Source organism: Bison bison, unplaced genomic scaffold (assembly GCF_000754665.1).
Source record: "Bison bison bison isolate TAMUID 2011002044 unplaced genomic scaffold, Bison_UMD1.0 scf7180017864322, whole genome shotgun sequence".
Lineage (NCBI taxonomy): Eukaryota > Metazoa > Chordata > Mammalia > Artiodactyla > Bovidae > Bison > Bison bison.
The window spans coordinates 1344154-1371343 of NW_011494894.1; the positions used below are offsets into that span (position 1 = coordinate 1344154).

Here is a 27190-nt window from a genome sequence, read left to right on the forward strand (position 1 = left end):
TGAGGAAATCTCCCTGGGCAGGGGTGGGTGGGGGGGTTGTGGTTGGAAAGGGGGAAATTTCCTTCACATGGAATGTAGAGGAGACACAGAGAGGGAGAGAGAACTAGGAAGGTTATGGAGGGAGAAGTCAAACCTCCTGAATGAGGTGGGGTTTCTTCCCTGGCGCCCAGAGAAGGAAGTTTCCAACTCAGAGGCCCACCCTGCTTCATCCCCTGGGGGATTTCATGGTGGTCCAGGGTGCCCGGAGATGCTTGAACAAACCAAAATGAAGTGACGGGCCTTATCAAGAAAGACCACCTCTGGCAAAGTGAGCCAGGAGCCTCCAGAGCTGATGATTGAAGATAGTCACACAGGGCTAGGGTTCCTCGGGGGCTCTCCGCTGCAGTAAGGAGAGGTGAGAGCCGGGAAGCCATGCCTGGGACTCTCAGCGGCCTTGGCTCCTGATCTCCGGCCAGAGCCTCCTGCCTGGGGAGGGCTTGAAAGAACAGGGAGCTGGAGCTCTCTCCAGAGCCACATCCCTCTTGGCTCAGGCTTGTCTGGTCACAAGCAGCCTCAGCTGTCTCCCCTGTCAGCTGCCAGCAGTGGTGCCTGTGGTCCTGGGAAGTGAGGAATGTCAGAAGCAGGGTGGGCTTTGAATGAAGGTGACAGGTGGGAGGGAGCCCCCCTCAGTGTTCCTCCCTGAGGCGTGCAGGCCATGAGTCCTAGATCGAGTCTGGCCTGGCCTGACTCCTGCCCAGCTAGACAGGAGCGGAGGGCCTTGGGTCTCCCTGAACTTGTGAATGCTGGGCTGATGCCACCCCTGATTTAATCTGTTCCACCCCCTTAACATGGAGGAGAAAACGGCAACCCACTCCAGTCCTCGTGCCTGGAAAATCACACGAACAGAGAAAGCTGGCAGGCTGTAGTCCCTGGGGTCGCAAAAGAGCTGGACACGACTGAGCGCACGCATGCGTGTGCACACACACACACACACACACACACCCTTAACACCAAGGACTGAAAGATTTAACGTTGCACTGTTGCGATACTTCCATTTATAGAGTCCAGAGACTGTGGAGAGTACAGCTAAACTCGTCCTTGTGAATGTGCAGTGTATGAGGGTGTCACCTGTGAACACGGGCCTGTGCACGTGTGTGAGGGGTTGTGACCTCAAGGGAGGCAGGAGCAAGAAGCCTGAGCAGCCTGACTGGGGGCCTGTGTGTCCCCGTCAGGGAGCCCGGAACTGGGCTTAGCTGGGCCGCGTCCCTGAGGTGTCTCACACCTGCAGGGGAGAGGGAAGGGGTGCGTTTCCGTTAGAAGAGGAAGAATGGATTTTGGCTCTACTGACCGGCCATCTGTTTTGGTAACCCCAAGACCTGCAAGGCGCGTGGCACAGTCTAAGTGTGTTGGTTTCTCAGTTGTGTCTGACTCTGCCACCCCATGGACTGTGGCCGCCAGGCTCCTCTGTCCATGGGATTCTCCAGGCAAGAATACGGTGTGGGTTGCCATTCCCTTCTCCAGAGATCTTCCCAAGCCAGGGAGCGAACCTGGGTCTTCTGCTTTGCAGGCAGATTCTTTACCATTTGAACCACCAGGGAAGCCCAAGTGTCACTTAGTAAATTCTTGTGAATGAGTAAGTGGTGCCCAAGTTCCAGGAGCCCTGCTGGCCGACTGCCCTTCAGGCCGTCTGACCCATCCTGCCCAGTGACGGCTTGGGGGCTGGGGGTGCGAGGAGAGGAGACGCCTCAGACAAAGCCCTTGTCCCAGGGACAGGGAGGGACCTGGGTGGTTTAGGGGGAACCCTCTAGGCTTTTTCTCCACTTACTGCCTCTTTCCTGAAGTCCGGTCTCACACAGACACACCAACTCGTTCAGCCCCAGGTTGGGCTGTCGCCCCCCTTGCATCCCCAATGTGCTCCATTGCTTTCTGATTCCGAGGCTTCTTGTGGCTTCCCTGTTGCCAATGTCCAGTCTAGCCGAGCTCTTCCTTGGCCCTGAGGCTGCCCCAGGTGGCGCACATAGGAGATGGTTCACTGTCTAGGTGCAGTTAGCCCGTACTAGGGTATGTGGTGAATATCAGTGGCACCTCCCACAAAACACTTTCTCTATGGAACCGTGAGCCTGTCCTCCCCAGGCCCCCTCCCGCTCTGCAGAGCTCCGCTGCGCTGGCTCCGGGACCAGGCCAGCAGGCAGTTAGCCTGGTTCACACTTGGATACATTGACATGACAACAGTGAGGCTGGGACAGTCCATTTTTGTGCGGAGAGAAGTGCCCCCTCCTTCCTTCCACAAAGTGCATCAAAGGAAACCTGAAGTCCCTACCCCACGTCCCCTAAAATAGAAGGCGCCCGAGAGCTTTTCAGAGGGAAAGGCTTCCTTGTTTGGACTAGGGAAGGATTTGGAGAAATACATTGTTCTAAAATAATAACCCTGGATCCGATGTGCAAGGTTCTGGGCAAGTGCAGACCCAGCTGAATCATCGTCCTGAGGCTTGTGTTTCTTAAAAATAACCCCCCTTGCAATATTCTAATTATAGCTGGGGGAGCACTTGGAAGGGCCTCTCCACAATAGCTCCCCCAGCTTTGGCCCTGAGACAAGCTGGCGAGGACTGAGCCGTTATTTCTGGCTGGGCTCCCAGGCAGGTGGCATGCTGCGATAACCCACTTCTGCCCTTCGCCAGGCCAGGAAATTCAGCCAGTGTTGCCATGAAAGAAGAGGGTTTCACCTTGCAGACAGTTCGCCAGGAATCTCAGTTGAACTCATTTTCTGCCAGTGTTGTTGTTCAGTCACTCAGCTGTGTCCAACTCTCTGCGACCCCATGGACAGTACACGCCAGGCCTCCCTGTCCTTCACCAACTCCCAGAGTTTACTCAAACTCACGTCCATTGAGTCGGTGATGCCACCAACCATCTCATTCTCTGTTGTCCCCTTCTCCTCCCACCTTCAATCTTTCCCAGCATCAGGGTCTTTTCCAATGAGTCAGTTCTTCGCATCAGGTGGCCAGAGTATTGGAGCTTCAGCTTCAGCATCCATCCTTCCAATGAATATCCAGGGTTGATTTCATTTAGGACTGACTGGTTTGATCTCCTTGGAATCCAAGGGACTCTCAAGAGTCTTCTCGAGCACCACAGTTCTGCCAGTGTTAGCCTTTTTCCCTCCGCCCCTGTGTTCTGGGCTGTTGTGGGAGGCATGAGGGTGGGGATACAGAGGAAGGAGACAACTTAGTCCCTTTCCTTTGGAAGGCCCCATGCTGTCTGTTGTCGCAGAACCAAATTCAGCTGTACAAGTAGGCAGGTTCCCCAAGTGACCTTCAAAGATAAGGTAAAGCCTCTCCTATATACAGAAAAGCAAAAAAACGTCTTCCAGTCAATTCTTAGAATGTTTGTTCATGGTAGCTTGAATTCTGGCTTAGGACTTTGTTAAAAATATCCCATCACAAACATACCACAATGAAATCCTATCAGCCATTTACACGTTAGTAGGAACTAGACTGGCTTCCCTGGTGGCTCAACACTAAAAAGTCTTCCTGCAATGTAGGAGATAAGAGTTCGATCCCTGGGTCGGGAAGATCCCCTGGAGATGGAAATGGCAACCCACTCGTGTTCTTGCCTGGGAAATCCCTGGGACAGAGGAGCCTGGCAGGCTACAGTCCATGGGGTCATAAAGAATAGGACCTAACTTAGATTAAAAACAACAAAGGAGCTAGACCAGAGTTTATTGAGAGGTACAGGATATTCAACAGTGGGGATTCGCAGATGAATTTACTTGATCCCTTCTCTACAGTTGTTTGCAGACTCTGAGGCAGACTCAAGAATTATGAACCTTTGGGATTCTTTAACCTAGTGGACCCCAACCTTTTTGGCACCAGGGAAGTTTCATGGAGGACAGTTTTTCCATGGACTGGGGTGAGGTGGGGATGGTTCAGGCGGTAATGTGAGTGGTGGGGAGCAGCAGATGGTTCCCTGCTGTGTGGCCTGGCTCCTGACAGGAGCTGGGGACCTGCTCCAACGATGTACAGAAGGAAATGGTAGAGCATGTGGAGCAAGGGGTGGTGCATTGTGGGGGCAGTCTAGTCAGAAAATACTTCACAGGGGAAGTGGCATCTGGGTTGGTTAGGGTTCTTGAAGGGATGAGAAGAGACATGCGGGAGGCATTCCAGAAGCCAAGATGCAGAGACAGGAGTGGCCTGACGTCTTCCTCAGATGCTTGGGAGGATGCTCTGTGTGGGGACCAGGAGACTGAGGGTCAGGGTCATTGCATCTTGGTCAAGGTCATCTGCTTTTGATTCTGGAGGAGAATTCTGGTTTCCACCTCTTGCTAACCACGCGACTTTGAGCACGTTTCCTAACTTTCAGGGCCTCTCTTTCTTCCTCTGTCAGATGGATGGTAACAGTATCAGCGCTGTAAGGCCATGGTGGGAATGAATTCACCCATGTAAGCCCCTTAGAACAATGCTTGGTACAGAGTAGGTACCTAATAAATAAAAGCTATTTATAAAGTGGTGGTTCCTCAGCACCTGGGGGCATGGGGAACTGGCAGAAGTGCTAAGGAAAGGTTTAGAAAAAGGAGGCCAAAGGGCCCCAAGGCAAAGTGCATCTATTTTTAAGGATGCTGAGAGCAGAACGTGGGAAAGATAAGGGGAGGTTTCAGGAACAGAGAAACTTGAAAAGTGAAAATTCTCTTCCTTGCGGCTGAGAGGCTTCAAGAGGAAGCCAAGAGAGTGGCCAAGAAGTGGCTTCAGAGCAGCTGGCGTCCGAGTGGCTCGTGCTTGTGGCCCGTCGCTGCAGTGACCCCAGGAAGCCCTCGTTTCGGGGTCAGTGGGTGGGGTTCGTTCATTCCTTGACCTTGTCGCCTGTCCTGCCGCGGACTTTGCAGCAGGTGCTGTTGGTCACAGAAATGAGGGAGAGAAAATAGGCGAGTGTGGGTTTATCTGAGCCCCTGAGAAACGCTAGGAAGCTAGGGTCTTACTAGCTTTCGTCTCACATACGAAGAGCAGCACATTTAGAGTTTCAGGAGGAGACGTGTGACTTGGTGTCGAGGAATATGCCAGGATAGGGAGAAAGCTTGTGCAGGAAAGACTCGGAAAAGTGGGGTGAGCTGATTGGTAAGTGCTGCGAGGACCGTGGACCAAGGGGTTCTCTCGTTAAAGCACGAGGAACTGCTTAGCCTTGGGAGGCGGTGGAAGATCTCAGAGCCGCCACGGCTCAGGGCCCAGGTGGTATGCGAGGTCCCAGGGGAGAAGACGGACTCTTAGAGATGGGTTTCTGGACTTCATTTTGGGTGCGGCTGCTTCTCTCAAAGGATTCTGGAGCGCTTGCTTGAACCGCTCTTATTCCGCATACTAATAGCTCAACACCATTACTAGCATCATGTCTGAATTAGCTGCTAACTGGTGAGTTAATGGCTTCCCTGATGACTCAGATGGTAAAGAATCTGCCTGCAATGCAGGAGACCCAGGTTCGATCCCTGAGTTGGAAAGATCCCCTGGAGGAGGGAATAGCTACCCACTCATTTTAAAAATGGAGAAAAAAATTGTGAGATAAATCCTGAGAATGCTTAGGCATGATCTTATGTCGGGAATTCTCCTACGAAGTAGCTTTAATGAAGACAGATGATGCACTTCTGAAGGACTTCTTTCCCCAGCTTGAAGTACTTTCTCATATGCCTCCCGTAAATGCTTGAGTGCAGTATCATACTGCAAAGTACATGAGAAAACGTATTACATTTAGGGAAGCGAGGCGATTTGCCTTGGAATGATTTCCCACATGGACATGCTTTTTCAGATGAATTCTGAAAGATTCATCCTAAATTTATACCCTCAAGCCTGGACTAGAGATGGAGAATGTCTAAGAGAACCTGAGTCACCCCAGACATCTGGGAGGCGCTGGGCTTCCCCATGGCACCGAGGAAGCCAAGGTTTCTAGGAGAATTTGGTTCAGGTGCTTGGTTCTGTTGTAGTTGAACTTCAGATTCTTGCAAGGGTTACAGATACGTGTCAGAAGTTACAGTGTGACCAAATTCAGGCTTGAAGTTAAACAAACTCATTCAGCAACTTATACATTTTGTTTTGAACTCTACCTTGAAAACCTATTAAAAGGCTCCTTAAAACCTATAAAGGCAGACTTCAGAACAAGAAGTAGAGCTGGGGGCTAGGACTGGCATGTGGTGGGGGGCGGGGTGGGGTAGAGGGCCCTGACACCAATGCTAAATGATCTTTCTGTACTCCCTCCCCTCCACCCCATCTTTCTTTTACCCGCAGGCCTGCACTGCCTGAGAAGAAGGTGGCTGACGTCAGCACTCTGAACGAAGTGGGCTATCAGATCCGGATTTAGGCCAGCCGTACCGCAGCAACAGGGCTTCTATGGTGCTTCTCTCTGCACTTTACCCAGCATCTTCAGGAGAACTGCAACTATTTATTGAGAACTGGTGAATTTTATTTTTAAGGATTCACTTGGAAGTAGACTCTGAGTGGCTGGTAACAAAAAAAAAATTCATGAAGGGACAACCATGAAAAGGCTGTGATAGACCCCACTGGGGTTGGACTGTCCTCACTCCAGACAGAAAGGCTAAGACCATAACTGTAGTTTTTTATATTTTCCCATTTACCTACTTTCTTTTACTTGCTTTGAACATTATGCCTCTCTAGTAGTCCATGTTCATGAAGCCCTCCCCCCTCCCACTTTTGATACAGTAAGGTAACTCAATCAGTATTAATGTCTTTTTCAGCAATAACAGAGGCAAAGATTGGTGGGGTTTTTTTTAAGCAGTCAATATTACCTCAGCATCTTGACATCAGATATGCAAACATAATGGTGGGTTGTTTTTTAAGTCTATTTGTATTGTTTCCCCAGTATTTCCCATGGGGATCTCCACAAGGTTTGCAATTTTTTTCCTGGTGCACATGTGATGAGATTTTAGGTATTATATGCAAGTGTTTTACTTAAAGAGCACTGAAATTCTTCTGGCAATATGGGAAATCATTTTCAGGATCTTGGGAGTTACTACTTTCTTAATCTTTCTTACAGCATTCACTGACAGCAGCTTTTCTTTCAAAACAAAACAAAAAAGCACGTTCAGAAGCTAGTCTGTGTTCTGTCACTAACATTTAAACTTTGCAGACTCCAGTGAAAAGCACATGAGGTCATGTATGGTTACACAAATTTAGCAGTATTGCGATTACCTCTGACAATAACACCCTCAGACAGAGGCCGAGAGAATCAGGTTTTGAGAACTAGATAACCTTGCTGTTCACATTTCACCTCAGTTTTAAACTCTGAGTCAGGCCTTGGTTCTGAAGGACTCACTGTTGGTAGGTAGGTAATGTCTTATATTAAGACCAAATACGGCATGATGTGATTCTTTTCCAGTACCGTTTTTAGGTACCACTTCATGATGTTTAGGAACTGGTATTGGAAAATGCAGTGAATTGGAGAAGCAGAACCTTTGTTTTTTAAATGGAAAAGACTTCGGGTACTGTGTTACAGCTTATAGCGTGATGTTCTCCATGGAGCAGGGGATGAGTATCTGCCTGCATATGGCAGTTAAAGTGTAACTTCTGCTGCAGACCACACAGAATAACTTGCATACCAAGTCTGTGTGTTATCAAGAGTACAGCTTCTACTTCACTTGTTTGATCTTAGCAACCATGCCAACTTATGCAACCAAAAAGCATATTTTAAGTGAAGTTTGTTAGTCAACAAAAGTGTTATTTCAGTCTTGGGGCCTCCCCCTCTGGCTTTCTTTACCTGAAGGTGATTTTAGGAGTAAAAAAAAAAAAAATCTGCTCATTTCAGATTCTTTACCTCTGAGGCGACACGGGAAGGAAAAAGACTCTATCCTTCAGCCAGACTCTATCCTTCAGCCGTGTGCAGCTGAGCTCACTCCCTAACCCTATATCCTAAGAATCGGTATTAATGGAAAGTACTATCCTTGAAAAAAGAAGTCGAATGTCCTTTACATGAAAAAGCACCAAGTAAGTCCAATCTACATCTCAGATTAAAACAGTTAAACACATTCAGGACTTAACCACTTTTAAGAATAGTACTACCAGTAGAATTGAAAATGAGTTATTTTAATCTTCTCAAGACAAACCCATTTGCAGCCTCCTGGCCACAGGTACTTAGATGTTTGGAGTAGTCCGTGAATCATTTCATTTTCATCCTAAAATACAGACTTTGCTCTCTAGATGAAATAAAATCATGTTTATCAATCTGAAAGTTTATTATATCCAATAAGTAGACTACTTATAGTATTGATATACTGCAGTCATTCTAAGGGCTTGGAATAGGATTTTCCAAATATTAAGTACTGTCCAGTCTAAAATATGGAGTGTCAATATTTGCATATCCTTGTCTCCCACAGAGCGGGGGAAGGAATTAGGAATACAACCTGTTTCTAATATGCTGACGTCTAAGCCTTAAAACTGCCAACTGGCTTGAAGATTCAATTAGTAACCTGATTTCTTCCACACTCACTTCTTGATTTTAAGATTCATTTCCCCAAAGCAAGAGTTAGTCAACAGAAACATGAAAATAAGTTAAAATGTTCTTAGTTGTTACTCTATTTTTATTGCCTATGGAATATGTTAATTTCTAAAAGACACAAGAAAAGTACCAAACTCTTACATTCTAGTGAATTGATAATAAGGTAAGAAAAAAAAAAGACACGATTTACCCCACAGAATTGATTTTAAATCTGGTTATAATTCAAAAGATAAAAATCATGAAATGATTTGAAATCTAGTTTTTAAAAAAAGTTAATGCAAGAGAAATTTTATGCTTAAGCCATTGTGATAATACATGCAAAGTTTAAATGAATGACAGAAATCTTGATTCTAGACTACATGTTGTGCTGTTTTGAGTACATTTTTATTTCAGAAAGTGATATTTAGTATTTTCTATACACTCTGAAATCATGAGCATTTCACTTTTTCTAAGTCAATTATTTCATAAGGATTTTATTAATAGATATTGGTAAATAGAACTTTGGAGATCTTAATTCCATATTCTTACTATACCCGAGGCTTTTGTAAGCTCTAGTTTTATGTACAACCTTGTACAGTTTTTTTGACATACAATTCAGAATCTTGTTTATTCTCTTGGACTTTGTTCTGGCCAATACATTTTTTTTAGATCTCTTAAGAAAAACTGTGATTGTTTTAGTGGGTATTTTTCTAAGTAAATGAAAACTTGTATAATGGTATTTTAGAGAATGCCAGATAAGTGCATGTTTCAATTTAATGTTTTTCTCATCACTTGTATGTTTATACACAGCATGGGACTTTCAATAAAATCATCCTGGAAACTCAAGGATTGTTTTCCTTCTAAAAATATAAATGGTGTGACTTTTTTTCTTATCCCTCTTATTATATACTTGTTCTAGTAAACTAATTTATCACTCTCACCCTTGTCTTCTTCCACAGTTTTCAGGTTCTGTATTAAATTTATCACTCTATTTTGGTGTATCTTAATTCACTTATTGGCTTCCTTATATTTTGGCATCACCCAAGGCAACAAGTGAGTTTCACAGCTGACTTCATCTACCACAAAACCTTCAGGCACAAATGTACTAGTATGATAATTTATTAGGCAACTTACAGGGACAAAGTGCACATGGCTTGACAAAGTGAATGTTTTTCCAACCCTCTGAATTCTGGATCTCTAACTTAAAGACAATTTCAAACACACCTACTGATATCAAAAGCTAGAGTAAAACCAAAATTTCATTACTGCAATTCTGCAATATATCCCTTTCCATTTAAAACCTGGATAGCACAGCAGGTGAGACAGGGAGATTTGGTTTCAGCAGTTAACCAAATTTAATTGCTTTTGGCAGGTAAATACAAGGCTCCAACAGTTACTAACTCTTCTGATCAAACAAAGTAAAGACAAGTGGACAGTTAATTTTAGTGGAGCTTTTAAAGCCTGTGACAAAGTTACAAAGGACTCCTTGGCCTCCAGTACATATAATAATACTTCATTCTATAAGGTAAAGCAGAAAGCAATTTTATGGGATTAACTCAAAGTGAAACACATGAAAAGGGCCTAAAATCACAATATATTAATCAGGGTACAAAAAATTAAGTTTTCAGAGGTTTTCAGAGATGTTTGTTTATCAAGAATACCTATATATAAAGTTAGTTGTTAATAAATTCATACAACACAACATAGTTATCCATGAATCATTTTTCTTTCCCTAATACTAAAAGGGATAAATATACTATCTGCTGTTATCATTTGCTGATGACAATATCTGCTAATCAGAACATGTAATACTTTGAAAACTGTTACTACAAAATGTGGGAAATCCTATGGTTAATACTGTTAAGTTTAAAAGAAAAAGTGACACAATAAACAGAAGTATTTCTGTAACACTGTAACTTTTACTAGGGAAATCCTTATAACCCACATGCTTTTGGGGGGTATTTATCTGGTTTATTTATTTTTTTAGTAATTGTAGTAAATAACTTCAGTAGAAAAAGTCCAAGCTTATAAAGTAACTACTGCTGCTAATTTAAAATGAAGCATTCTATTCAGAAAACCCATTGTAAAAAACTTTTGTAATTCAGTATAATATAAAATTACTTAGTAAAAATGGACATAGTTCTTTGATCCCAATTCTAGAAAAGAGTAAATTTTCACTTAGGTTTTAAAATGTTTGATTCAAACACTCATTAAGAGCCAACTGCAGGATTTTTCAGACCCACTCTTAACCGCTTTATAAAAAAGACCAGCACCATCTCACACTACTGAATCATGATAAAAAAAAAGATAAAAACCCAAAACATTACAGAAATGACAACAGTTAAACCACAACAAAACAGTTATCATCAACTATTAAAGAGTGTTAGGTCTCCAAGTTAACATCTCCCCTCTAGAGTTCTGCTGGCTTCCTCTTATTTCTGAGGCAAATAAAAAGAATCTTATAGCTGCCACTTTGTTCCAAATACAAGTTTCCTAATAAAGTAAATTTCTACAAGATTGGTTCAGTAAAGTAAAATCTTTCCTTCAATCCAGAATCTTTTCTTGAAACTAAATTAAAAAAAAAAATTACTAGGGAAACTCAAGGCATGACCCCTGCTTCTTGACTCTCTCAGGCATCCTGTGCAGTCCACTACAGGATGGAGAGTGGGCTTGTCCAAAACACCTCATCCTGCTAGTTATGGTGACCTACATCTTCCCAATAAAATGCAGGCACCTTACATGGCTCAGGATGGTAATAAAATGGATTCAGCAATTTGTATAGTTCTAAAAAGCACTGTCAAGCCCCATCAAAGACAAACTAAAATGGTTAGATACTTGGGAACAACCCAATGATTTCTGAGATGAATGAGTTAAGACTCAACAGACATGATACTTGTGATGAAATCAGGCCTTCTGGAAGGGAATGAGTTGTGGTCTGCAAGAACTCAAAGATATTTTGGATCCACTGTAAAGCTTGCTAAAAACAAGAAATTCTTTCCTAAGAGGACTAAAGAAGTTGCGCCGTATTTAAAAATCACTGTCAACTTTACTGGGATTTAGAATAAATATTTACAACTTTTTTTGCAATAAACAGCATTTAGATCTCACTTGTCAGGAAAATATTTTTTCATTATTAAAAAAGAAAAGTGTAAACGTGTTTCTTCTGTTACCTGTTTCAAACATTTAACATAAACCTCTTCAGAAATTTCATAGCGTAAAAATAAATAAACATGCAAACTCTTAAGAACAACTTTACATTCTTTGGGGAAAAAAAAACCAAACGGGAAAGCAAAGTATATATGTAATCAAGAGTCAGAGTTCAAGTCTGAATTTAGCCAATAAAGGCAAATGATCTGAAGAGTTATTTTCATTTGGAAGTCCATTAACAGTCCATAAGTCTTGTTCTGTAAGAAGTGACAGTCTGGCTAGAAGTTTCAAGCCACCAACCAAAGCAACTTCAGCTCCTACATTAAAAAAGCACATACATATTTAGTGAAATAACAGGTTGTACGTTGACCCCAGAAGTCTTTAAAAAAAATGATATGTAACTTGACACTGCCTTGGAAGTCTAATATGAAACAGTTTAAAATCTGGTTAGTTTTTATTGAGTTATAACCTAATTATAACACTCAAACAGCAGTCTCAGATGTTTGTTTTCCTATTTCAGATTTTTTTTTTTCAATTTCAAGTTCTACAAATAATCTTTAGAAGAAAATATCAATGTAACACATAAGAATGTTAAGAGTAATTTGAGATTGACAACTACCTAAGAAATTCACCCATCAACTTTTCTATAATTGTATAAAACCGAAAGACTAAGCCACATCTAAGTAGGACATTTATTAAGTGACTGCAGAATAAATTAGTATAATTTGGTCCCAGAGAGTTAGTACCCACAGAAGTGGAGTAAAAGGCTCTTGATGTTAACATTGGAGATGCTGGTCCACGGCACACTCCCGCCATCTAGTGGATATATATATATAAGGACAACTACCAGAACTAAATTACAAATTGAAAGCAACAAGGTTATTTTGTAGAGATGATCTAGTGGAGAGGGATTGGACATCTCCTGAGTGTTACTAGTAAGGTTATTTTTGGATAGAAAGAAAAAAACAGAAGGGAAAATTGGGAAAGAAAAGTAGCATTGAAAAAAAAAAAAGGAAGAGAAAAAAGGAAAATCAGAAAAGACGAAATAGCTGCCCACATTTAGGATCAATTTTCTGAATACTTTTTTGACTCCTGGTTCCCTGGTGTAAAGAATCTGCCTGCAATGCAGGAGACCCAGGTTCACTCCCTGGGTTGGGAAGATCCCCTGGAAAAGGGAACAACAACCCACTCCAGTATTCTTGCCTGGAGAATGCCATGGACGGAAGAGCCTGATGGACTAGTCCATGGGGCTGGTGAAGAGTCAGACACGACTGAGCAACTCCACTTTCACTACTATTAAACCTCCCTTTCTCCTCCACAGTAAATCCTTTGACCAACAGTTAATACCTTGTTGTCAATGAATCATACAAGGAAAAGTGTTTTATCACCTGTGCTTTTTGAAAACACACTGTTCAGACTTCTCTTTCCAGAAAGAGACAATATCCCAGGGTCAACATGACAAAACCGTCAGCTGTTGGCAGGACAAGCAAGGCCCTCCAGTGAAGGCGGCACCCCTTAGTAAAAGTACAAAGCTGTGTGATGCTGCCGCCGCAACAACAGTAGACTTGTGCTGGATAAAACCAAAAGGCAATATAAAAGATCTATAAAGGAACTCAGAAGCTGGCTGGGATTGGAGGCTGGAGCTGAGGATGTAATTCACAGGGAATAATTTGCTCTGAGGTATTTCACTGCCTCCATCTTCTGCAAGTGATAAACTGATTTACTCGGGTATAGTACCAATCTGCCAAATATATTACCAATTTTAAAATACTTTTAATTTCTAAATTGAGAACTTCTCATACAGATGTTTGGCTTTCTCAGCTTCAGCCCTGAAGTTTTTAGTTACTGTGTTCTCAAGCAGAATTTAAGATTACACGCATTCTTTACCTGGCTGCTCAGCAACACCTTCCTTTTCAGCAGAATAGAAAATATAATCCACCGTTACGGCACTTCGGGAATGGCAGGTGGTCACTTCTGGGATTCCAGTGTCAGGAAGATAATGTGAATAAACAGATGATAAGCTGAAATGGTGCTGTAAATTTGAAGATAACCTAAATTGAAGGAGAAAAAAGAGTAGCGTTCATCAAGTTTTTAATGATTTTTATAATTCCTCCTACTTAAAGCACCTTTTCACTTAAATTTCCAGACAAAACCAGACATTAGGACAATATTTATTTAAACAGACCATATCACAATTTCACATTTCTTTATTCATGCAGTGATATCCAAAATCCATTAACAGGTATAATATGTGGGGTGGGTGGGGGAGCTCAATAATTAACATACTAATGTGATTTTTTTAATTAATTGTAACATATTTGATAGCCTCCACTTACTAATGAACACATATTCTAAAACAATTTGTAAGTTTTTTGCTGCTTCTAAGAATATTAAAGTGGCCTTTAGGAATACTATTTAGAACTTACAAACTTTTGATGTCAGAGGGGCCATATTTTTCCATGGTTATCCTTGCTATGGTATGTGAGATAATTTTGTACTGCATCTTAAAACAGCTTCTATATAATGGCTTACATTTACCCCATTCTTTAAATACACATGATGTTTCAGGCAAAAGGTTTAAAAATCATCTCCCATTAACACATCATGAATTTTAAGGATATTTTATGTCATGAAACAAAACAAAATTTAAAAGAAATTTTTTGTTCATCCAACACACATTTATCAAACATCTCCTAAGTCCAAGGCACTATCTCTTCTTAAGCGCTAAGAATACACTGATAAAGATGCCCTGATTTTAAAGAGCTCATAGGTCAATAAGTACAGATAATTGCTTCAAATTGCTCTACTGCCAAGTTTTAGAAACTTTTTATGTCTGAGGACTTATATTTACAATATTATTAAATGTAAAATAGGCCTACTGCCAACTGTTCTTACTACTAACATTTTAGTTTACAGATACAAGTATGCATATAAAGGCACTATTTTAAAGATATAAGTAGCTTTTCTTACACCCTATTTTTATAAAAAGATTTTAGAATTACTCAAAACTAAGTATTTGCTAGTAAGAGTAGCCTTTTTAATTATCTCACTCAGGGAAGTTTCTACTGTGAAAGGTTTAAAATTTTTTAATAAATTTTAATTTTAAAAAATTGCTCCTTTCTTTCTAGTTCTTATAGATATTTTCCCAAAACAAGATATACAAAATATAATAAGACTGAGAAGAAGTCAGATAAAAATGAGAGGTGATTCTGAAATTTAAATGTTAAAAGTCAAAACTATAGAAGAGTCAGACTACGAAATAATCAAGACATTTTGAGAATCTCCTAAGACACAAATGTCCTATTGTATTAAATATATGTTTTTCAATCACAGCCCTAAGCATCCATGATTCTTTAATAAAAAGAAACCCAGGCATCTTTACCTAGCTACCTATGAAGACCTTACCCTGTAGTTTAAGAGATAAGTTCAGGTAATTATCTTTTCTACAGCCATATTCTTTTTTTGGATCAATTCTCCTATAGATTTATTTTTGAGATTCAGTAAGCAGTTAAAGGAGGCTAAAGATCCTCTTGAAATCTGAAAGATATTTTTCTGTGATCTTCACCTTTGTTTAAATACATAATAGCAATAAATGTTAGTGGGTTCAGGTCCATGGACAAATTGTTTCTATAAACAATGCTTAAGCACCTACTGTATGTCAAACACTGAGTTTTACATGCTTTGTCTCATCTAGTCCTCACATCAACCCAGATTATAAAGAAACTGAACCTTTTAAAAATGTTAAATTTCTTGCTTAAAATCACACAATTAAAGAGCAGCAAAGTTAGTGTTAGAACTCAGGTCTATTTGACTTAAGAGCCAGCGTTCTTCACCAGCACAGAGTATCATCAGCTTTATTTTTTAACCAAGTGATTTTTGAGAAATGATTTCTTTACTCAACTAGAGTCAGCAAATGTCTACTGTTGCTTTCCAGAACTCACTTTTCAGCTGTTACTAGGACCTCTGTTTTGTCCAGCTCTGGTTGTGTCAGGTCACCATCTGTAAGGGCAGAGAGAAGCTTATTAATACTCTCAGTGTCTTGTTTTGTTCTATTTTGCCGTAGAGTACTTTTACTCTAGGAACAGTATTTAAGGCATATCTAGTTTAGATAGATGCCTAGTTAAATGGTTCATCCCAGAATACGTATTATGCAAATACTAATTAGCAAAAATAAAACACAAACATGTTTAAAGCAACATGCAAGTAATTCATGCAAAAGTAATTTTGGAAGTTGATTTTCAAAAAGGTAATCAGAATTCTTAAAAAAAAAAAAAAGTGAACAACCCTATGCTTTTATATATGAATATTCATCTCTGAGATGTTATCCCTTTAAAAATTTAGTTTTATGCCTTCAAAGGGAACACTATTATCAAGAAGACTGCCAAAATGGATTGCAAACACTTACCTGGCTTTTCTACTTTTGGTGCCTGCTGTACCTCATACACACAGTTCTGTGAGATACCTAGGTTTGGGGGCCAAATTGGAATAGATAAAATTCTTTGTCCCCGTGAAGACTGTTCCTGGCCAGATACCTAAACAAAATTTCAACAGGTATCTTAGGTAAATAGATTTTAAATTATGTACTGAAAAGTTTATTTCTTAAATAAAAGGAAATCCAAGAATAGTAAATATTATCCTTTATTCATTATATCATTTGTGCTTGTAAAATTTTGCTCAAATACAGTTCAGAAAACATTATTACTTACATAAAAATGGTAATCTTTTCCTATGCATGTTTTTCTCAAATTTGGAAATCTAAATGATCTATAGCTTTGGACTAATACTGCTCCTCCTTTTTTTTACTACCTGCATTATAGTTCCTGTTATATAAAATACTAAGAAAGATCAACTCTCATAAAATTGTAAACTATCATCCAAAACTCAGTGGCAAGGGCTTACTTTGGTCAAATGTACTAAAGAGGAAATAATCTGAACTAAGCAGAACAGAACAATAAAAATAAAAACATGGGATAAATTATACTCAGCTAAAGAACTGAAATATGTATCCTTATGGAAAGGAAAACTTATATAATAAGCAAATATTAAATTACTGTTTCTCCAACTCTCTTGCCCACACCCGGCATTCAAAACGCTTCTCTGCACCTGTGAGTAGTTCCTTATTTGTGAAGTACTCATGTCTGTCAATGGTTTTATTTTCCTTCTTCACCCCCATTCTGAATTTTTTGTTGGCTCCTACTTCCTCCAAGCAGAATATTGTCACAAATAGATGGAAAAGTGAATTAAATCCAGTGAATGTAATTACTTATGAGTAGCTATGGATCATCATTGCAGCTTGATAAAGTGAGGGTACTGGTTCATCTGAGGTTTTCAAACAGCTCTGGGATGACTTTACAAGGTAAAGCTCTGTCCTCACTTTACAATGTAGACAGAGACTTACACCCACCTCCTAATAAGAAGGAATGCACTTACCTTTCCTATGGCGAGTCCTTCATAATTCAATTTTCCTTCCTTAATAAAACTATAGAGTGGAGAACCAGGAACAGAATTGAAGTCCCCACACATAACAATGGGGCAGAAGCTGCCGTCTTTCTGATGGGCAACACTGGAAATCTCTGCCAGAAGCATTGCCAGTTGGGTCAGTTTAATGTCACCTCGCCTTGGGTTATACAACAGATGTGTGTTAGCTACACAGATGGCAGGGGAGGCAGCGCTTGGAATCTTGGGTTGCAAGAGCAGCACTAATCCAACATTGTCTCTGTCCAACAGAGGAACATCACGGCGGTAGAATTCCACTGGGTTCACTGATAAGAGTGAAAATTTGGAATGTTTGAAGCAAATGGCACAGCCATCAGGTTTCCTTCCTGTCCGCATCTTGTATTCACAGTGATAACCTGTAAGAAAGAAAAAAATTTTTAACAAAGATGACTGTTTTTTCAATATATATACGAAAGTAATAGAACTGTTTTGCCACACTTGCAAAAAATAATAAATATGGCAAAACAAAATTCTAATTTTTGGACAATGTTTGTCGCTCAGTGAAGTTGCTCAGTTGTGTCCGACTCTTTGCAACCCCATGGACTGTAGCCCACCAGGCTCCTCTGTCCATGGGATTTTCCAGGCAAGAATACTGAAGTGGGTTGCCATTTCCTTCTCCAGGGGATCTTCCCGACCCAGGAATTGAACCCGGGTCTCCCGCATTGCAGGCAGACGCTTTACCGTCTGAGCCACCAGGGTTAGTGTATTAGTAAGGTAGGATGTTAAAAAGTGTTGGAATCAAAAAAGTCTACTTCTGGGTCAAATAGATTTTTTTTTACCGGCAGACTGCAGTGTTACATACATGTGTTATCACGCTCTCATTTCCATCCTAACAAAAGTCAGAGTCAAGGCAAAAACAGCGACCTTATAGTAACCTGTCCCCTCTCTCCCAACCCCAGATCTCTTACCTTTTTGCCTCTAACTCTTTCCTGCTTGATCCACTCCACACACAGCAGTTTCTCTTGCCTCAAGGCACTACAACCTTCTTAGCCATCTCCACTACCTGGAATGCTCCAGCCACCACTTGTTCCTTCACCTCCTTTGGGTCTTTACTCAAAAGTTGCTCTCTCTGGTCATTTTGTTTAAAACTGAAAGCTGACCCATTTCCCCCTTCCTGTGTTTTTCTCCAGAAAACTCTCATTACCTGAGGTACTATTTACTTGTTTGTGCAGTCTATTCTTGGCCTTTCTCCACTAGAATGTATGCTCCGCAAGCACAGAGACCTGTTACCTGTTTTGCTCACTGCTGTATCCCCATTGCCTTCAACAGTGCATGGTGTACAGCAGACACTCAAAAAAATACGTGCTGAATGAATGAATGCAACGTAGGCAGCATTTCTCAAAGAGATGACCTGTTTCTAAAGGTATTCATTCAATTAGGCACCGTGGACATAGGTGTTATAAAATGATGAACTAGATACAATGGTCCCCAATCTCACGGAACTCAGAATCCTAGGAGTCTGGTAGTAGGCAAAGAGACTCCTAGAAAGGCAGCTATGAAGAGATTTTTGCACACTTTTCCATTTATATTAAAATATGTATCAACACAAAAGTACCCATTTGAAATACTTCAATCTTTTCTTGACCTCTTAAAATGAGTATTAAGCTGTTTTTCAAAATTAAGATTTTTAGTCCAAATACACCACACACCTTTGTTAGCAAGCTATGCTTTAATAACTCACTAAGTAAATCTGGCTAAAATAAAAGTTACATTTGTACCCAATGATTCCAAACTTGGCCTGATCTCGGTTCCATAATGATCTTCTTGAACTTCTTGCAAACAAAGTACCTTAGAAGAAAAAATGGCTTGAATTAAAACAAAAAAATACAAATATGAATTTTCTGGTGCTTTTGTTTTAAAAATAGGTTTCTAAAATTCTAAAAACCTAATGAAACCTGAAATAATTTTTTCTTTTATAAATCTATCAAATCAATGTCTCCAAATTTGATCAGTCCCCAAAACCATGACCTTTACTCACATGAATCCCTCTTATTATCCAAAACTGGTATTTCTCAAAGGAAATATTTATAATTTATATGCTGGAATATTTTTCCTGAATTTACAAGTTCATTCATACTAAATCCTTCTAGTCTTTTGAATGTTATCATCAAAATTAATTTTTCCATGAATTATTAAAATTTTCAATCAAAGGGAAGTATTTACTGAATACTTAATATGGTACCAGTCCCTGTCTCAAAACTGATTGATACTTAAAGCTTTTTGAATCTTTTCTGAAAAGTTATATAATCATTTATATCAACAACCATTAGCAAGTTATGCCTCCAAAGGTATAATACCCTATTCAAAGCTGTTTCATCATATTATCTATTAAAAAAAATTTTTTTTTAGCCACACTGTGGCTTGTGGGATCTTAGTTCCCCGACTAGGAATGGAACTCGAGCCTTGGGCAGTGTTAAGCACAGAGTTCTAGCTGCTGGACTGCTAGGGAATTCACCTGTAACTATATAGGCCTTCCCTTCTTACTTCACAAACAAAAGGGATAAAAAACCATTTAGTTCAGAAATGAATCCAACTTTTCCTTAGGTGAACAATTCTGATGATATTTTACACTTACATCTGCATCAAAGTGTTTAATTTCTTTCAGAATATTGGGAAACCTAAAACTCCAGTGTAATACTGGCCGCCGGCAGTGTTTATAAAGGTGTGAATTGTCTTCCAGTAAATCCTGTGAAAGTATATTATAGGACATCACTGAAAACTCAAACTTGTTCTCTCTGTCTTCACATATGGGGTCAACATTTTCGTCTCCTAGGATCTTCGTGTTTTCTTTATTATGGTTACATATATATTCCCAATGCCGTTGTATTGTGCCTGTTAAAATATATTAGACAAAATACAAAGAATTAATAAAAAACAGATCATATATTTTCCTGCACGTAAGTATTTTTTGCCTTTTAAAAATTCTTATAAGTGATGAACAGAATGTTTTCCCCTAGAAAATGGTACTGTAGCACCTCATGACTAGAAGTGGTCATCAAATTGTTTACAAAGACCGTGGAATGATACACTGCCTGATCCAAGAGGCACAAAACATGTTTAAGAGGGTTCAGGAAGTCATTCTGGAGGCTCTGAGCGTGTGTCAACAAAGCTAAGACTACACAGGTCATGGCTTCTCACTTCCCCATGATTATGGCATGGATTTGCCAGACATGCTCAGCAACTTCATAGCCAGGACAATATACTTGTATGACACAGCTGGTCTTTCAACAAGATAATTTCATATTGTATTTTATCACCTACTAGTATGACAAGATCATCAAATGCTTAACTATGTTCCTGAGACAATTCATCTGAGAAATCTGGTTTAGATGTGAATGAAGGGTATATGACAGTAAATGGAAGCAGTATTTACAGAAGACTGCTAATGAAATAAACAAAAGAAATATTTTTAATGCACGCCAAAGCAAAAATTAAATGTAACATAGCTATACAATGCTAGTAAATGCTAATCCTGATTGACAAACCTAGCATGCAACAATCAGGAATGTGTGACAGTTTATATTCTGCAAAGACACCGTGTACACTGAAAAAGTATTGAGAACAGGAGGAAATAGCAAGAGATTCTGAAATTATAAGCAGTCTTTGATTTAGACATGATTACTTAAAAAAATACATACACACACACATGTATGTATCTATAGATACATAAACACAGTACCATATATATGTATAAACACTCATACACAACACACATACTCCTTCGATCTTCCTCTCCCCATCAATAAAGAGGATACTCTTACTGCCATGAAAGTCATAAAGACAAATGTGGAACTTTTTAGAGAATCTATAAGCTTAAAAGAAGGGAAAACAAGAAATAGGATGAACTTGGGAAACAAAAAGATTTGAAGATGGACTTTCAAGCACAATTAGATGATATGAGAAAATCTCAGCCCTAGAATATCTCCCTTTTCCTGTAAGGCTTTCATTTCACTGATTCAGAATCCCTAAATTTCTCCAATTAAAAATTAAATAAAAAATAAATTGAGGAAGAGTATTCTAAACATGGGGGGGAAAGACTACAAGGAAATATACCACTATTTTTAAGAGTAATTATCTCTGATATGAAGGACTGTGAAAGATTTTTCCAAATCTTCTGTAATTATATATTTACAGAGTATCAACACATTCTAGAGGGGTGGGGGAACTAGCTGCAGGCAGTCAAAAGGTACAAACTTTCAGTTATAAAATAAATAAGTAACAGGGGTGTGATGTACAACATGGTAAATTTAATTAACACTGTAGCATGTTCTATATGAAGGTTGTTAAGAGAGTAAATTCTAAAAGCTCACATTACATACAAAATATTTATTTCCCCTTTCTTTTGTGTCTCTTTGGGATGATGAAGTTCACAAAACTTATTGTGGTAATCCTTCCATGGTGTAGTAAGGTAAATCATTATGCTGTTCACCTTAAACTTAGACTGTGCTGGTAATGTCAGTTATATCTCAAAAAAGGTGAAAGAAAAAAAGTATCAGTACACTCTAGAAATGTCAATGAAGTAAAACTTTTAAGTGACTTTAATCAGATTTCATCCCTCAAAATCTAAAAGCTGATATCTGCTGCACTGAAGGAATAGGAATTCTGACCAGAGGACAGAAGAGGAAGGCAATTTTTATGAATAGCGAGGTCTGAGTGGAACACGGGAGTTGGAATTATGATACCAAAGGTACTAGGAGCCTGAGGAGAAAGGTAAAAACTGATGAAGGAAAGAAAACCAAAGTAACAAAAGCATTCAACTATCACATAATTTAGCTCAGTGCTTGTCCTATGCCCAGGAAAGAGAAGGAAACTATCCCTTATCCTTCACTGAATATGGAGAATCCTACTCCTAAAGGCCTTTATTTTGGGGGGCTCCAAAATCACTGCAGATGGTGACTGCAGCCATGAAATTAAAAGACGCTAACTCATTAGAAAGAAAGTTATGACCAACCTAGATAGCATATTCAAAAGCAGAGACATTACTTTGTCAACAAAGGTCCGTCTAGTCAAGGCTTTGGTTTTTCCAGTAGTCATGTATACATGACTAGCTATGACTAGTCATAGCTCACACAAAATGTTAGCTATGGATGTGAGAATTGGACTAGAAAGAAAGTTGAGCACAGAAGAATTGATGCTTTTGAACTATGGTGTTGGAGAAGACTCTTGAGAGTCCCCTGGAATGCAAGGAGATCCAACCAGTCCATCCTAAAGGAGATCAGTCCTGGGTGTTCATTGGAAAGACTGATGTTGAAGCTGAAACTTCAATACTTTGGCTTCCTGATGCAAAGAGCTGACTCAATGGAAAAGACCCTGATGCTGGGAAAGATTGAGGGCAGAAGGAGAAGGGGACGACAGAGGATGGATGAGATGGTTGGATGGCATCACTGATTCAATGGACATGAGTTTGGGTGAACTCTGGGAGTTGGTGATGGACAGGGAGGCCTGGCGTGCTGCAGTCCATGGTGTCACAAACAGTTGGACACGACTGAGCAACTGAACTGAACCCCTAAAGGCCAGAACTAAAGCTACTGATACTGACTCTGCACAGCTACTCTGAAATTTATAACATAGTTTCTATGAGGAAAACAGAAGTGATTCTTAAGAACTGATTATCGAGAACATAATTCCCTCATAAATTAGGGATTGTCTATGGTTTTAGTCACAAATCATTAAATCTTTTTATGTAAATGAGATGGAGAGGGTTCTAGTCATACAACAAAATGTTAGCTATCATTACAAACTTACAGCACTACCCTGGTGGGACCGCTGCATTAAATTCATTCATGCTTTCTTATAAAATATGTATATGTAATGGCATATAAAAGCATAAGATTTGTATAGTCCTGGAAATTAAGAGTTTAAACCAACTCTTTCGGCAATTCCACTTTTTAAAATAACCAAGACCACAAGATGATCAAATCAATACAGTAGCTTTCAGACTTCTACAGTCTGTATAACTCTTTGGTATTATTTTTCATGTCCTGACCATTAACCCCTGGTAGGCTGGGACTGGGGCTGGGATGATGGGGTAAACACATTTCATTCTGACCACATTTGCTTTGAATAAACATACAGAAATTTGTTCGAATGCTAGGGTTCCATGGAAGACAATTTGAAAACTACTGAGAGAGTGGACAGTCTCTGGCTTTCACAGACTTCACAACATAAATTCACACTACAAAAGTTTATATACCTTCCATGTCAGGAGGAACAAGGTGGTCACAGCAGAGAAGACAGATGAGTCAAAAAAAGCAAGCAATTAGGCCTGATTGGGTTTCTAGGGTGCCTAATTAAAAGGTCATAATTGGGTCACACAAATCCTTCAAATACCACTTTATAGTGACAGGCAAGTTAGCAATGCTGTTCTCTTGATTGAAAAGTAGTATTAGTGAAATATCAGAAGTCACAAATATGGCTTAACGAAGAGCATTTTCCTTATTCACAAAACCTAGGAAGAACGGACATATAGAGAGTCAGGTTGCAATCAAAGTTTATCGGTCTGTAAATGTAATTCCCCATCCATTTAAGGGAAAACAACACCACCAGGATTTTCTGAGTACCTACTATGAAGCCAACAATGTGTTAGGCACGTTGAATATGTCTCACTCCATCCTCCACAGGCTTTCAAAGCAGGCATTATTTCACACTAGGAAACCAAGGAGCAGAGAGGTTTGTAACCTGTCCAGACTCACACAGTTAGTGGTGGAGCAGAATGAGAGCAGGAGCGTTTCCTAAGCCCATGCCTGGGGTCACTAGGCCACCTCTCCACCTGAGAGCCCACCAGATTTACAAGAGGCCAAACAGAAGAGGAGTGTGTCAACCTGATGAACAATGAATACGTGAACGAGCAGCCATCTCACGTCCTCATACAGCCTCAGATGATGGGTTGTTTTTAGGAACCTAATTTTAATGATTCTAAATGTACCTTTCAATCACTCAAATACTTGTTTACAGATACACTGATGGTTAAGCGCTATACAAATTTATTTCCACTTCTTCTGAGTAATTAGAATTTCTACTTAAATGTGTAGTAGAAGTCCTACTTAGAAGAGTTCTAACTAATCTAGCTCTTATTCCCAGGTGAGACTCGCTCTGAACGCCTTTCTTTGACAAACATGTCCGCTCCCTGCAAATTAACACTCACACAGCCTATTTCCAAGTATCTTCAGAGGAATGATCTTCATCGACAACTGTAGCTCAGTAAGAATGACAATTCCAAATTTACTTAGACTACTCGTGTATCCTTTTGGAGGGGGGCAGGGCTGGAAGCACAGAGAGTCTGGTGAATTGTTGAGAGTAAAAAGAACAGGAGAAAAATAGAAATAACCAAGATAGCTAGAAAAAACTGTCTCAAAGTTGAATAAGATGTGGTTAAAAGATAAACTTCCCAAAGACTCTTGATTATGTCTAAAGACCCATCATGAAAAATATAAATTTAATAAGCTAAAATTTGATTCTGTAAGAAAATATTTTTCACTTATGATTGTTTCTATTTAAGGAAATTTTTTTGTCTTATAATGCTAACATTAAAAATGAAAACATAATGTTTTTTAATATATCTGTGGAATCTCAAGAATACGTTATCAATTTCTAAGAAATCTAAGAATTGTTGTTTCAAAAACAGTGAATTTTAAAATTATTCTTAATGTTTCCATCTGGTTCTCCATTGTTTTCCAACTTTATATGAAGAGTAACTTTCATTTTTACTGCCAGAAATACACAATTAATTGAAGTTTTTTTTTTAAGACTTAATTAAAAAAAATAATTTCCGTTTTCCTAACAGAAAAGTACTGGTTAAAAATAAACACCAAACACCTCTAAAACCTGCAGGAGGTTTTCTTAAGGATTAAATATGAAAAGTTTCAATTACGCTATGGCTTATGTCTATTTCTGCACCAAGATAAATGTCACCTTTACCTTGGTGTTTTCTTCGTTTTGATGAAGGCTCATCTCCCTCAGAGTTCATGATGTAACTAGAGAGATGAAACAAGGAAGTCTGGCTCAGGCTGTCAGGTCTCCAGTTCCAGTACTGAAACGGAGCTCTAGACTCAAACAAACCAGGTGGTCTCCAATTTAGTGAGAAATGCCTACTACTGAAGTACGGGTAAGGGGCGCGAGAGTAATGTCCAGGCCACCTCATACAACTAGAAATGTGTCTGTTCCAGCAACACTTTTGCAGATTCTCCCACGGTGTAGTCCAGTCTCTGCCCAGACTCTTCTGGTGGTGGGGTAACATGGGGTATCTAAAAGAAATAAATACACTCCTTGAGGCACCACTTTTTGTTCAGCTATATAGCACACAGAATCTAAATCTGTTTCCTCAAGGGAAGGTAATGTCTAATATTTAAAATCTGACTTCTCAATCTGAAGGATTTCACTGCTCGTGGCAATACCTCAAAACGCTCCCTCAACTATGAATGGTATTCTAAACACTTAACAGAGAATCCACCAGCCTCCCCAAGTACCAGCTAAACTTCTAAAAGTCCACACAATTCAGCTGAGAGATAAACCAATCACCAAACTGTATTGAGTAGCTTTCTAGCATCTAATAAAACCTAATGGACAAATAAAACCCACAGCACACATAATACTTAAATACAGAACACATAAACTGACTATAATAAAAGTGAATCTCTCTAACCTGGGTTTGGAGTAAAAATATGTTTCTGAACAACTTTTTTATACCAAAGTTTTATTTTCCAAACATCTTTATAGCTAAGAAAACAAAAGCCTATCACTACTTCATGAAACTACCTACCTCTCCTGGTAATCAGTACATAATTTATTTTTCCGTGCTACTTTTTTCTCTTTTAAGCTTGCTCCTCCTTGAGGGAAATGAAAAAGACTAGAAATTCACCAACACTCCAAACCCAACAGCACCAATTATCTGATACCAATTATATGATAGGCTCTATCATGAAAAATGTCTCCAAAATAATGTTATCATTATTTTGAATAGATATATTGCTCTCAGGCTCTCTTATGAAACAATGCAACTCAAACACTAAAACGCTATTCTGGCAAATAGCTACAATTCTGAGAGACTCCTCCTGTCCTCCAGAATTCATTAAAGCTGTATTTCCAAGTCAGTGTCAATAATGTCCACTTTCATCACCAAGGGAATTTTGTTTAAATTGTATTTACTGTTATTTGACCTTTATATATTTGTTTCAACAGCATTTACATTTTTATATAAATTTATTGAGCAGTTTACCCTTTCTCAAATTGCTCTCTAACCTCAACATAATTGTAAACTTTTAAAGACATGACATGGGTAAGTCTATCCTGTTTTGTGACAAGTCTGAAAGCCATAGAGATTTGGAGAAAAGCCATAGACCTTCTACCCCAATAAGCTACCGTATTCTAATATAATACTTGTACTACAAAACGTATTCGCTGTATTTGTAGTTACTTATACAGACTTTTTATTTTCTCTTAAATTGATGGGCTCCTTTGGGGCCAGAGCACCCTAATTCCTTTTAATCTGGGTCTCTTCCCAAGTGCCTAGCACAGTGCGTGGCACACAGCTGGTACTCAGGAAACGCTGCCTACGGAACAGCAAAGTCCCCAAACTACAGGAGTCAAAACCTGATCCCCGTAACTGATGTAAAAACTAAGAGGGTGCTGTATTTCCCACGTGTGATAATACACCAGTCAGTTTCATATGGTACACAATTAAATAATACCAAGCATTTATTTTAAAGTGTATTAGAAAAAAAAATCAGTATATAAAAGCCAGCAACTCGTGGATACTACTTAGAAAGGCGCTAATGGGGGCAGCACCTCTTGAAGTGCTTTTTATTCGATAAGTCGATTTCACAAGTAAATTATCTGGTAATATCGATGTGGAACGAGAATTTGGTAATCATCGTAAAAGGTTGGGATCCCAGAGTCGGGGAGGGGAAAAGTTTGCGAGGCATCCACACACCAACAGAGCAGCCCCGGGGCGTGTGCACAAGGCGCGCGCCTCCCTCGGGGTCAGGCCGCCCCGAACCCATGGCGAACGGCGGCCTGGCTAACTGACCCGCAGCTGCCCGCCCGGGGCTCTGCGGGGCTGGGGCAGGAGGCCGGGGACCCGGAGGCTCGGGCTGGGTTACGGGAAGTGAGC

General features: G+C 39.8%; 2 protein-coding genes across 6 annotated transcripts in view; one reads left to right on the forward strand and one right to left on the reverse strand.

Annotated features, from left to right (window-relative positions):
- VASH2 (vasohibin 2) overlaps positions 1 to 9308 on the forward strand; it is a 39802-nt gene extending 30494 nt beyond the window's left edge. Inside the window, exon 7 of the mRNA XM_010853041.1 lies at positions 6237 to 9308. Within this exon, the coding sequence (XP_010851343.1) occupies positions 6237 to 6309 (73 nt within the window). The 3' untranslated portion in view covers positions 6310 to 9308. The remainder of the gene's footprint in view (positions 1 to 6236) is intronic.
- Positions 9309 to 9540: 232 nt separating this feature from the next.
- The window catches only part of ANGEL2 (angel homolog 2 (Drosophila)), an 18149-nt gene continuing 499 nt past the window's right edge, over positions 9541 to 27190 (reverse strand). For 2 of the 5 annotated variants that reach the window (XM_010853042.1, XM_010853043.1), the window contains exons 2-9: positions 25000 to 25325; positions 19658 to 19914; positions 18801 to 18870; positions 17017 to 17438; positions 15992 to 16118; positions 15528 to 15585; positions 13474 to 13637; positions 9541 to 11903 (exon numbers count right to left, since the gene is read on the reverse strand). In XM_010853042.1, coding sequence (XP_010851344.1) covers positions 11752 to 11903; positions 13474 to 13637; positions 15528 to 15585; positions 15992 to 16118; positions 17017 to 17438; positions 18801 to 18870; positions 19658 to 19914; positions 25000 to 25325 — 1576 coding nt within the window. In that variant the 3' untranslated portion in view covers positions 9541 to 11751. Of the gene's footprint in view, positions 11904 to 13473; positions 13638 to 15527; positions 15586 to 15991; positions 16119 to 17016; positions 17439 to 18800; positions 18871 to 19657; positions 19915 to 23275; positions 23729 to 24999; positions 25326 to 27190 lie in introns of those variants that run through there. The other 3 variants (XM_010853045.1, XM_010853044.1, XM_010853046.1) reach the window with 3 other exon arrangements.